Source organism: Carcharhinus amblyrhynchos, chromosome 18 (assembly GCF_965287045.1).
Source record: "Carcharhinus amblyrhynchos chromosome 18, sCarAmb.v2.hapA, whole genome shotgun sequence".
Classification (NCBI taxonomy): Eukaryota; Metazoa; Chordata; class Chondrichthyes; order Carcharhiniformes; family Carcharhinidae; genus Carcharhinus; species Carcharhinus amblyrhynchos.
The window spans coordinates 4,469,042-4,481,977 of NC_137341.1; the positions used below are offsets into that span (position 1 = coordinate 4,469,042).

At 47.8% G+C, this 12,936-nt stretch overlaps 1 protein-coding gene across 1 annotated transcript; it reads right to left on the minus strand.

The window, feature by feature from the left end:
* Window positions 1–99: 99 nt before the first annotated feature.
* Window positions 100–7,262, minus strand: LOC145354798 (serotonin N-acetyltransferase-like). Its single transcript, XM_080206286.1, has 3 exons — window positions 6,820–7,262; window positions 6,196–6,350; window positions 100–1,792 (listed from the first exon to the last, which is right to left on the minus strand). The coding sequence occupies exons 1-3, from the start codon at window positions 7,145–7,147 to the stop codon at window positions 1,487–1,489; spliced, it is 789 nt and encodes a 262-aa protein (XP_080062412.1). The 5' UTR covers window positions 7,148–7,262; the 3' UTR covers window positions 100–1,486.
* Window positions 7,263–12,936: the final 5,674 nt, after the last annotated feature.

The window sequence follows — 12,936 nt, forward strand, 5'->3', positions numbered from 1 at the left end:
CGATCTATAACAAAAACTTAGTCTGACCGAATAGTATGAGAGAAAGTGCAGGCGAGATTATTGATGGTTAACGAGATTATCAGTGAGTGTAGTCTCTGGTACTATGATGATATCTTTTATTGAAAAAAAATTATTCATACATTTGAAGCAAGTTCAGAGAAATTACAGACAACACACAGTATCTACAAAGATACATAACACTGGATTTAGATTTTGGCAATACAAAGATAACTTCAACCGAAGCCAGCCAAATAAATTACACACGGTTTAAGCATTGAAAGACAGTATTTAATTACAGTAATGGAATATTTAGTTGTTCAAAGTTGGACGGGCAGTAATCTGGTGCCACAGGTTGTCTGCTGGACAGGTTAGACGAAAATTGCCCACGTGTTTTTGGCAATACTTTGATCAGCAGCTTTAAAACAGCATTGGTAGTGGGTTGAAAGGACGTGGAGAATGGACAGGAAGGTGGAATTGAGGCTGAGATGAGATTGTATTGAATAGCAGAGCAGGTTCAAGGGGCTGAATGGCCTCCTCCTAGTCCTTATCATTGGAATAGATCAAGGACTTTGGGACAACATGGGTGAATAAAGAGGAATAATCATATTGAACCTATTTGGGAGTAAGTTACTGCTTTGCGGGCCCAATCTCGAATGCACTACAATAGTATATGAATGCCAACATTAACCACACGATTACTCAAATCATTGGATTACTTTCACAATCTTTTCGAGTCAAGCAGAATGTAACTGGTCCAGCGTGTTAGTGCACTGGAGGAATATGTCACATGCTTTACCAAGGATACATGAATACATAATTCTCAAGTTCTCAGCCCGCACAGCGATTGCCCTTCCAAGACAGGAGGAAAGATTTGGTGGCCAGCCGGTGATGCTGAGTGTCTCCAGGAGGCAGGAGCTGCCTGCGAGCTGCAAACAAGGACAGGCATCAGCTATGATGGAGCCTGCCTTTTGCCAGAGAGAGCAGGCAGTAATTCTGAGAGCCGGCAGCATGAAGGCAGCAGGGGAAGTGGCCTGAGAGAATCACGGAATCCCTACCATGCAGAAGGGGACCACTCGGCCCATCGAGTCTGCACTGACCACAATCCCACCCAGGCCCAATCCCCGTGAAGTCTAAAACAAACCTTCCCTTTGAACCATTTGCCCTAAGCAGTGGGTATGTACAAATTCAAAGGATTTGAACGAGTGGAGGGGTGGGGGGTGAGGTGCCTTCTGCCAAAATTGAGAGTTCTGCCCATGATCTCTGAGTGCTGGTTTTAATGAATCGATTGGAACATCGGCACCAGATTTATGGCTCCACTTTTTAGACAGTGTTGTTAATCTATTCAAAACGACACAAGGATATTGACCGTAGAAGCTTTGCAGTGTGGACACCAGTCAGTTAAAGACAGCGTACAGGAAACGGAATCACCACGTTTGGACAATAACACCCAGATGTATATCGCTAAACTCGACGGCAAAAAAGAAACTTAGCAGCCGCTGTTTCGCCGCAGGTAAGCTCCTCCTCCGAGAGTGTATTCCATCTCTGTAAATGTCAGATCCCCCACTGCGATGACGGAGGGTCCAATCTCTTTAAAACCAGCCTTCTGGTAGAAGGTGATCAAAAAATCTTCGCACATGAGAACAGCTCGTTTGACGGTGGGCAGACATCGCAGGTATTGCAAGTACCGCCACAGAATGATCGATCCTTTCCCCTGCTGACGGCACCGGTGGTGGACAGCCAGGACGTGGATGTGGACAGTGGGACCCCCCGGAACGTGAATGGTCAGAGCGTCCTGCATACAATCGAAACATGAACCTATCAATATCTCGAAATATGAAAATTCAACGATAGATTATTTAGCAAACATGGAGAAATCTCAACCTGGGGGTCCTTGTGCATGAGCCGCAAAAACTCAGTCTGCAGGTGACCAAGAAAGCAAGGGGGATAGAATATAAAAGCAGGGAGGTCTTGCTGCAACTGTACAGGGCACTGGTGAGGCCGCAGCTGGAGTACAGTGTGCAGTTTTGGTCGCCGCACTTGCACAAGGATATTTTGGCCTTGGAGGGAGTGCAGAGGAGGTTCACTAGGCTGATACCAGAGATGAGGGGGTTGGACTGTGAAGAGAGACTAAATAGACTGGGTCTGTACTCGTTGGAGTTTAGAAGGATGAGGCGGGATCTTATGGAGATGTATAAGATAATGAAGGGGATGGATAGGGTAGAGGTAGAGAGATTCTTCCCGCTTAGAAAGGACAGCAGGACTTGAGGGCACAGCCTCAAGATCAGGGGGAGTGCAGTTTAGATCAGAGTTGAGGAGGAACTTCTTCACTCAAAGGGTGGTGAATCTCTGGAATTCTCTGCCCGTTGAAGTGGTGGAGGCTACCTCGCTGAATATATTTAAGTCACGGGTAGATAGGTTTCTGATAGACAGGGGAATTAAGGGTTATGGGGAGAAAGCAGGAAAGTGGAACTGAGACACGACAGATCAGCCATGACCTTATTGAATGGCGGGGCAGGCTCGAAGGGCTAGATGGCCTACTCCTGCTCCTATTTCTTATGTTCTTAACCCGTTCTCCAGTACTGGCAAGCAAAAAAAAAATCACAATGTGGTTAAAAGCAACATGAACAGATGCTGGAAATCTGAAATGAAAACACTGAATAAATTCAGCAGGTCTGTGGAGATAGTGATAGGGGTGGCACAGTGATTAGCACTGCTGCCTCACTGTGCCAGGCACCCGTGTTCAATTCCAGCCTCGGGTCACTGTCTGTGTGGAGTTTGTATGTTCTCCCAGTGTCTGCGTGGGTTTCCTCCAGGTGCTCCAGTTTCCTCCCAGAGTCCAAAGATGTGCGGGTTAGGTTGATTGGCTGTGCTAAATTGCCATTAGTATCAAGAGATGAACAGGGTAATTTTGTGGGGTTATTGCAAGAGAGCCTGGGTGGGATTGTGGTCGGGACAGGCTGAATGGGCCAAATGGCTTCCTCCTGCACTGAAGGGATTCTGTGCTAAATAATCCCTCCGTTAGAAGCCCAGATAATTTCCAAGTTTGCAGCCCACACAGCAGTTGCCCTGAAAAGGCAGGAGGAAAATTTGGTGGCCAGCCGGTGGCGCTGAGTGTCTCCAAGAGGCAGGAGCTGCGCAAAAGACATGGGTCAGTCATGATGGAGCCTGCCTTTTGCCAAAGAGAGGAGGCAGTAATTCTGAGGGCCAGCAGCATGTACGCAGCAGGTAAGTGGCCTGAGAGAATCACAGAACCCCTACAATGCAGAAGGAGACCATTCAGCCCATCGAGTGTGCACTGACCACAATCCCACTCAGGCCCAATCCCCATAACCCCATGCATTTAGCCTGCTAATCCCCGTGATACTCAGGGGCAATTTAGCATGGCCAGTCAACCCAACCCTGCAGAACTTTGGACTGTGGGAGGAAACCAGAGCACCCGGAGGTTGGAGCTATTGGGGATCTTCCATTAACGTTGGTATTGGCTGTTATATCTTTATTGATGTCTCCTTTTTACATCCACAGGCGATTCGGTCCGCCTTGTTGGCCAACTAGGGGCATACACGCGGTGGGTCGTACGAGGGCTGCTCTTGGATGTTGCTTCGAGAGTTGCCTAGTGCTTCACATCATTAGTGTACGCTTAAACTGGACCAACTGACGGGCAACGCGACAGCTCAGTGACTATCACTGTCTGCCGTGCAGTTACAGGGACCCGGGACAGATCTCCGGCTTGGATCAATGTCTGTGGGAGTTTGCACATTCTCCCCGTGCTTGGGTGGGTTTTCTCCGGGTGCTCCGGTTTCCTCCCACACCCCAAAAACGTGCTTTTGGGCTGATTGGTGTCAATAAATTGTCCCTGAATTGGATCTCCCTTAATCTGGCACACATATAATTCCCTAAATTTGCACCCCTTTATTGTGGAGTTGGGAGAAGAAAAATTTGAATAAGGCACTCACTGAGTGTTAAAATGGGCGGCACGGGCTTGTCGGGCCAAAGGGCCTGTTTCCTGTGCTGTGCTGGTCTTTGAAACCCACGCAAAGACAGGGAGAATGTGCAAACTCCACACAGACAAGCCGGGAATCGAACCCAAGTCTCTGTGAGGCAGCAATGCCACCGTGCCTCCCAGTATTCGTCACATTTTGCTGAGATATTGGGCTGTCTTTTCAAGTAGGTTCTGTACGTCACTGAACTCGGAGAAATGAGTTGACGATTTTAATTTCAGTATCGAAACGTGAAAGTTTTGAAACTCTGGTAATTCCAAAATTACAGGTGGTCGAAATAAACCAGAAACAAAAACAGAAAATGCTGGAAAATCTCAGGATGTCTGACAGCATCTGTGGAGAGAGAATGCAGCCAAGGTTTCGAGTCTGGATGAGGGCCATCTGACAACCTGCTGAGAATGAATTATCGTGCCCCAGATTTGACAGAGGAAAATAACACAACGGCCCACATCTTCGAAAAGACTCTGTCATATGAGATGGCAAACATTTACAACGGCAGAGGAATGGAACACGGATGCAGGTATGATCGTAGATCAGTAATCTCACATTGTGTTAATCGGACAGCACTGTCACTTAAATTCGTGTTTCAAATTGAAAGGGGACATCACGTGTTAGAGGTTACGGAAGGGCAATGAAGATGACAAAGTAAATATATGAAGGAAACTTCATTCATAAATGGAAGAATGGGGAAAAGATGTGATTCAAATGTTTGATACTAAAATGACAGTGATGTTAATAAAATGTGATCACAGATGGTGTGAGTTAAAATTCACAAATATGCTAGTTTCTTACACAGGAATACATCTCAGACATGTACAAAGAGTTAAGTTTGAGAATAAAAGCCTAAAAAAAAATAGATTTGAAAACATTTTCTTACAAAAAGGAATATGGAATTAGCTAAAAATAAGGCACTCGGACATTAGACATCTAAACACTAACAAGAATCCCTCAGCAACTGATGTAACCTCTGGGCAGAGTGCAGAGGAGTGAACATGTTGGGTGAGGGAAGGAAGGTTGATGCTCGAGATAAGGTTTATCTATCAGAACACCACACTCTCCCGGAAAACCCTTGGTGGAAAACTCCTGTGTTTTTTTTTTCCTTCTCCCAGTTTCCTGAACAAGACTGGAAGAACAAAGGGAACTCTGAACTCATGTCAAAAGACAAACAGAAGGTCGTCACACACGTTATCCATGCGTGCTGAAGGGACGCTTAATCTCCACTGGAGAGATTAATGGAAAAGGACAGAGAAGGAAGCATCAAGACTGCATTAAAGAGCAGCTTAACTGGAACTCCAGCAGCTAGTCCATCCACTGTTGCTGTGATGGGAAGGTCTGTACTCCAGGGTCACCCCTGGCACTGAGACGATGAGTTTCTGAAGAGAGTGAAACCTGTTTTTTAGTCAGTTTCTGGTGCTCCCATTTACATAGCCCGCCCCCCCCCAAACACATTCTCTCACTCTCTCTCACACTCTCTCTCACACTGTCACATGCAATCTTTATCTTCTCAAATCTTTTATCTCACTTGATATTTCTCTTAACTCCACTGCTTCACACCAATTTACTTCTGCCGCTTAAGTTTTAATGTTGAAAGTTTATTTAACGCTGCAATTAAGTTGCTGTGAAAATCCCCAACTGGGGTCCAGTCAAAGCTTAAATATTTGTCAGAGCTTTCTGCATTTCCCTTTTGTTGCTTTCCTGGTGCCTGCCCAATTTTAAATGCTCTTAATCTGCAATGTTCATGGAACCCATAGAATTCCGACAGTACAGAAGGAGGCCATTCGGCCCATCGAGTCTGCACTGACCACAGTCCCCATGTATTAACCTTGCTGGTCCCCCTGACACTAAGGGGCAATTTATCATGGCCAATCACACAAGCTAACCCGCACACCTTTGGGAGGAAACCGGAGCACCCGGAGGAAACCCACACAGATACGGGGAGAATGTGCAAGCTCCACACAGACAGTGACCCTAGCTGGGAATCGAACCCAGGCAGCCGTGCTAACCACTGTGCTACGGCGTTATATAGATTTATCAAGGATAAACCTGAATTTTGCACTCCAATTCCACAGATGGTGTCTGAGGTGTTGCAGGTTTGTCACGTTGCCCATTTCGTTCCGATCAACAGGATGAAACAACATGACCCCAATAGCTCAGACAATGACACCTCTTCCAGGGGAGAAAGGTTAACACGTCTGACCTGTGAGAGCTTGTCCTGGTTCCATCCAGACCCAATCACGAAGGCGACAAGCCTCCCCTCCTCAAACCAGCCAAGGGATAACTCGGGACACAGTTCCAGGAAATGTCTCACTTCGTCCATGTGCAGAGGACACTCTCCGGAGACGGAAATAAAGGCTAAGAGGTGAGGAGACAAAGAGAGGCGATGAGTGTCTGATGCTGGTGTCCAATATAGTCAAAAAGTGTCTCCAGCATTGTTTGATCAAATGACAGTTGGAGAGGATGAGTTAAATTATTGCAGACCAAAATATTCTATTTGTACAAATGGATTGAAATATTCTATTTGTACAAATGGATTGAAACATTCTGTTTGTTTTCACTCACACTTATCAAGACATGAAATCGATATCTAAACATGTAAATTTGATAAGAATGTACACAAAAAATAGTACTATTAAAATCATTAATTAAACCAAGTGAAAAGGGGAAATTAAAGTTTTTAGTAATTTCTTGAAGAAACGAACAGAAGTCAATGGGTTATTTTGGGGAATGGATGGAAAGGTTGAGTGGAAGAGAGGGTGAGGACACTCACTGGGGAGTGAGTGGGGAGAGAGAGAGAGCCCTCAGCAATACAGCCTCCTCCTACCTTCCCTCTCGATCTCAAACACGCTCAGAGCATCAGTAAGGCTCAGGTTCCTGAACTCGCTGGCGGGGAGAGTGTGGCGCCGGCCACTCCCGGGTCTCGAACCCGCCGAGTATCTCAGAGCGAAGGGCTTGAGGAAAGGCGAGGTGCTGCCGGGAGCCATCTCCGGTTTCAGGTTGGCGGAGGGACGCGGGCTGCGGCTGGGTTGCATGTCCAGGCACTGGCTTTGGGCAGCGTCTCTCTGAGAGCTCTCGGCGCTGTCTGCCTGCTCGGAGCTGTCGCACAGCTTCTCACTGAGACAAGAGCTGATCCCAGTCAACAGGCAGCTCATAATCAGCTTAACACACTTGGAGAAGGCTGCCTGCTGCAATTAAAGCTGTCAGGCTGATTCTCTGCGGTCTCCTCCCATGCTGGGATTAATTTATATACCTGCCCCTGCAGCCCAGACCCATTCCACGCTCATGATTACTGCTTCCACTGTCCGATTTGCTGATACTTAACAATGAAAATTCAATCTATAAATATGTATGGAATTATAGACCTGAATTGCCCCAGTGAGATTATTGTCGTGATGTTACTCCAGAGCTGTTAATAAGAAAAATCGAAGCAAATGTGCAACTTTACAAATATTTTAAGGCATTTCGTTCACAAATCTCTTGTTTATCTGTAATATGCCTCCATCCATTCCAATATTGGACCCCAGTCTTTCTCCCTTTAATGATTCCAAGATCAGCACACTGAGCTTTTTAATAGCTTGATTTCCAACTTGCAATGTCGCTGTGTTTCACATCCCGAATATTACAGCAGTCTTAACACATGCCCAGCCCATACCTTCGCACCCTCTTCAGAAAGTTTGCACTTTTTCTTTGCTTAAGTGCAGGACAGCGAGAGAGAGACAAAGATGAGCAAACTCCTTCTCACCCACCAATCTGTTAGTCAATACTCCAAGGCGAGTCTACAACCCCTGTCTCCACATCTTGAGGGATTTTGTACACTTAAGGCATGTTTATTGAAACGTTTGGAGTTTGTCCACGTTCTCAGTGAGATTTTTAGCACAGGTTAAATGTTGCACTGGCACTGACAACCGGTGGGTCCAAATGGACAGAAGCTCGGGGTTGGGAAGCGGTGAGAGGGACTTTGAAAGCACCTCCTTCGGTTAGATTAATATCACAGACACAGGATTTCTTCGACGATGGGTCAAAGTCACTGTCTGGTACTTGAAAGTAATCCCACTAATGAGCTTTCCAAATGGCAGGCAGAACCCAGCGTCAAGAAAAGCGGAGATATGATCCAGTACTAAAATATAACGAGAGGAAATGTCGGAATATCACGTTTCATATCTTCCTGTGTCAAATCCAATCAGCCTGTCATTCTGAACATTAATTCAGAAAAACAAAACTGGACAAAAAGCTGCTTTATTTTCAGTGTCGTGACAGAACACAGTGTGGTTCGAACAGACTCATTTAATCTTAACAGTTCAGAGGTGTTTCAAATCGATTTAACCGTCTGACAGAGCAAATATTCAGAAATGCCTCTACCAGGGGGCAAATCAGAAACTCCAAGGTATTTTGTGAAGTTAGGGTCTATTTTTCCATTTGATTTTTGCCATTAGGGTGAGCAGAAGTCCAGGTTTGATTCCAGTGACTCACTAGGAAGCTTTTATCAAAACAAACACTTGATTCAAAAACACAGAATATAACGAAAGGAATGAGCGTAACATTTATCAATTAACGTACTTCAACATGACAAAGTATAATTCAAGACAGCGAGCTATCTCGAATGTTCCAATTTAGCAGTATCCCCCAGAGAAATGATTCCCTTCTTTAGAACCAGTTAGCACAGAAACTAAAGATGCTTATGTAGGTATGAGATTTCTGCCCTTTTGACACTTGTGCAGAGTGATCCAGACATACGCTTGTTTTCTCATTGTCACATAGAACATTACAGCGCAGTACAGGCCCTTTGGCCCTCGATGTTGCGCCAACCAGTGGAACCAATCTAATGACCCTCTAACCTAAACTATTCCAATATTATCCAGAAACCTATCCATTGACCATTTGAACGCCCTTAAAGTTGGCGAGTCCACAACTGCTGCAGGCAGGGCATTCCACGCCCTTACTACCCTCTGAGTAAAGAACCTACCTCTGACATCCGTCCTATAAATCTCACCCCTCAATTTAAAGCTATCAATTATAGCAGCTCCAAAGAAAGTTCCCCACCCGACAACACAGTAGAATCACAGAGAAAGAGGCTGATTTCTTGGCAGGTTCAAATCTCCACTTCAGACAGAGCAAGAGATACAAAGAAAGTGACCATTCTCTAAATATTCCAGAAACAGATTGTGTTCTCTCTGAAAGCCTGGCTGTGCCCTGTTATATGACCTTCGCTGTCAATCAACCCAATACAATGTGGAAATTGAGGGGTTAAGGAATTGGGAAGGAGGAATGGAGGCATTTTCTCAATGGGGAAATGCTTAGGAAATCAAAAACGCAAAGGGACTTGGGGAGTTATTGTTCAAGATTCACTTGAGATTGACCTGCAGGTTCAGTCGGCAGTTAGCAAGGCAAGTCCAATGTTCGCATTCATATTGAGAGGGCTAGAATACAAGAGCAGGGATGGACTTCTCAGGCTGTATTAGACTCTGGTCAAACCCCATTTGGAGTATTATGAACAGTTTTGGGCCCCGTATCTGAGGAAGGATGTGTTGGCCTACGAAGGAATCCAGAGGAGGTTCACTAGAATGATCCCTGGAATGAGGAGCTTGTTGTATGAGGAATGGTTGAGGACTCTGGGCCTGTACTCGTTTAGAAGGATGGGGGGGGGGATGTTATTGAAACTTACAGGATACTGCGAGGCCTGGACAGAGTGGAAATGGAGAGGATGTTTCCACGAGGAGGAAAAACTAGAACCAGAGGGCACAACCTCAGGCTAAAAGGACAATCCTTTAAAACAGAGATGAGGAGGAATTTCTTCAGCCAGCAAATGGTGAATCTGGAACGCTTTGCCGCAGAAGGCTTTGGAGGCCAGGTCGTTGAGCGTCTTTAAGACAGAGATAAGTTCTTGATTAATAAGGGGATCAGGGGAAAAGGCAGGAGAATGGGGATGAGAAAAATATCAGCCATGATTGAATGGCAGAGCAGACTCGATGGGCCGAGTGGCCTAATTCTGCTCCCATGGTCTTAAAATCAAGCCCTACTCTGTAACACCCCAGGGGAAAACACAAAAGAAGAACATGCTGCATTGTTTCGGATTGAAACAAACATTGTCTCAACTAAGATCAATTATGCTGCTGCAGAAACAATCCAGTGTTGTTAAATGCAGACAAAAAGGCTCTGAGTGTGTAGAACAGCTCCTGCACAAGAAACAAAACTAAAATACAATTGTAAAGGCACAGTATCGTCACAGGGAGTCAACAATAAGGGGACATAATCTTTAGATTAGAGTTAGTCCATTTAGGAAGGAATTCGAGAAGGATTTTGCCAGAACGGTTCGTAGAAATTAGAAGGCTGACGGCCATCAAAATACTGTGGTTGTAAGAAGAGGCCAGAGACTGGGAATTCTGCAGCTCGGAACGCACATCCTGATAAGTGAAAAGCCTGTCCTCCACCTACGAAACACAAGCCAAGGGATAGAATACGCACCCTGGGTGACTGCACCAACAGAGCCCAGCTGTCTTGACACCGCTGACCACTCAACTGTTTCTCAGACAGCACCTTCCAAATCCGTGACGACTATAATTGAGACGGACAAGGGCAACAAATACCTGGGAACATCACCATCTGCAAGTTCCCCTCCAAGTCACTCACTATCATAATTTGGAAATATATCACCACTCCCTCGCAGTCGCTGAGTCAAAATCCTGGAACTCCCTCCCGAACAGGACTTGCACGAGTGCAAGAAGGCAGCTCACCACCACCACCTCAAGGACAATTAGGAATGTGCAAGAAATGCTGGCCTAACGAGCAACACCCACATTGCATGAAAGAAATAAAACAAAATTCAGGATGAAGGGGCCCGTCCCATGCGCCAGATTCAGCATTCACTCCTCCACCAGTGACACACAGTGGCAGCAACTCACCAAGGCTTCTTCAACAGTGACTTCCAAAACCCCACACCCAACATCTAGAAGGACAAGGACACCCAAGACCGAAAAACACCATCACACCATCCGTAACTTACCGTCCAAATCACTCACCATCCCGACTAAGAGTGTGTGTGTGTGTGTGTGTGTGTGTGTGTGTGTGTGAGAGACAGAGAGAGTGTGAGTGAGTGTGTGCGTAAGTCTGTAATTGTGTGTGGGAGCGAGAGGGAGTGTGTGTGTGTGGGAGCGAGAGGGAGTGTGTGTATGTGTGTGTGGGAGCAAGAGGGAGTGTGTGTGTGTGGGAGCGAGAGGGAGTGTGTGTGTGTGTGTGTGTGGGAGCGAGAGGGAGGGTGTCTGTGGGAGCGAGAGGGAGGGTGTGTGTGTGTGGGAGCGAGAGGGAGGGTGTGTGTGTGTGGGAGCGAGAGGGAGGGTGTGTGTGTGTGGGAGCGAGAGGGAGGGTGTGTGTGTGTGGGAGCGAGAGGGAGGGAGGGTGTGTGTGTGTGGGAGCGAGAGGGAGGGAGGGTGTGTGTGTGTGGGAGCGAGAGGGAGTGTGTGTGTGTGTGTGGGAGCGAGAGGGAGTGTGTGTGTGTGTGGGAGCGAGAGGGAGGGTGTGTGTGTGTGTGGGAGCGAGAGGGAGTGTGTGTGTGTGTGGGAGCGAGAGGGAGGGTGTGTGTGTGTGTGTGGGAGCGAGAGGGAGTGTGTGTGTGTGGGAGCGAGAGGGAGTGTGTGTGTGTGTGGGAGCGAGAGGGAGTGTGTGTGTGTGTGGGAGCGAGAGGGAGTGTGTGTGTGTGGGAGCGAGAGGGAGTGTGTGTGTGTGGGAGCGAGAGGGAGTGTGTGTGTGTGTGGGAGCGAGAGGGAGTGAGTGTGTGTGTGGGAGCGAGAGGGAGTGTGTGTGTGTGTGTGTGGGAGCGAGAGGGAGTGTGTGTGTGTGGGAGCGAGAGGGAGTGTGTGTGTGTGGGAGCGAGAGGGAGTGTGTGTGTGTGTGTGGGAGCGAGAGGGAGTGTGTGTGTGTGTGGGAGCGAGAGGGAGTGTGTGTGTGTGGGAGCGAGAGGGAGTGTGTGTGTGTGGGAGCGAGAGGGAGTGTGTGTGTGTGTGGGAGCGAGAGGGAGTGTGTGTGTGTGTAGGAGCGAGAGGGAGTGTGTGTGTGTGTGGGAGCGAGAGGGAGTGTGTGTGTGTGTGGGAGCGAGAGGGAGTGTGTGTGTGTGTGGGAGCGAGAGGGAGTGTGTGTGTGTGTGTGGGAGCGAGAGGGAGTGTGTGTGTGTGTGTGGGAGCGAGAGGGAGTGTGTGTGTGTGTGGGAGCGAGAGGGAGTGTGTGTGTGTGTGTGTGTGTGTGTGGGAGCGAGAGGGAGTGTGTGTGTGTGTGTGTGTGTGTGGGAGCGAGAGGGAGTGTGTGTGTGTGTGTGTGTGTGGGAGCGAGAGGGAGTGTGTGTGTGTGTGTGTGGGAGCGAGAGGGAGTGTGTGTGTGTGTGTGTGTGTGGGAGCGAGAGGGAGTGTGTGTGTGTGTGTGGGAGCGAGAGGGAGTGTGTGTGTGTGTGGGAGCGAGAGGGAGTGTGCGTGTGTGTGTGTGTGTGTGGGAGCGAGAGGGAGTGTGTGTGTGTGTGTGTGTGTGTGTGTGTGGGAGCGAGAGGGAGTGTGTGTGTGTGTGTGTGGGAGCGAGAGGGAGTGTGTGTGTGTGTGTGTGTGTGTGTGGGAGCGAGAGGGAGTGTGTGTGTGTGTGTGTGTGGGAGCGAGAGGGAGTGTGTGTGTGTGTGTGTGTGTGGGAGCGAGAGGGAGTGTGTGTGTGTGTGGGAGCGAGAGGGAGTGTGTGTGTGTGTGGGAGCGAGAGGGAGTGTGTGTGTGTGTGTGGGAGCGAGAGGGAGTGTGTGTGTGTGGGAGCGAGAGGGAGTGTGTGTGTGTGTGTGGGAGCGAGAGGGAGTGTGTGTGTGTGTGTGTGTGGGAGCGAGAGGGAGTGTGTGTGTGTGTGTGTGTGTGTGGGAGCGAGAGGGAGTGTGTGTGTGTGGGAGCGAGAGGGAGTGTGTGTGTGTGTGTGTGTGTGTGGG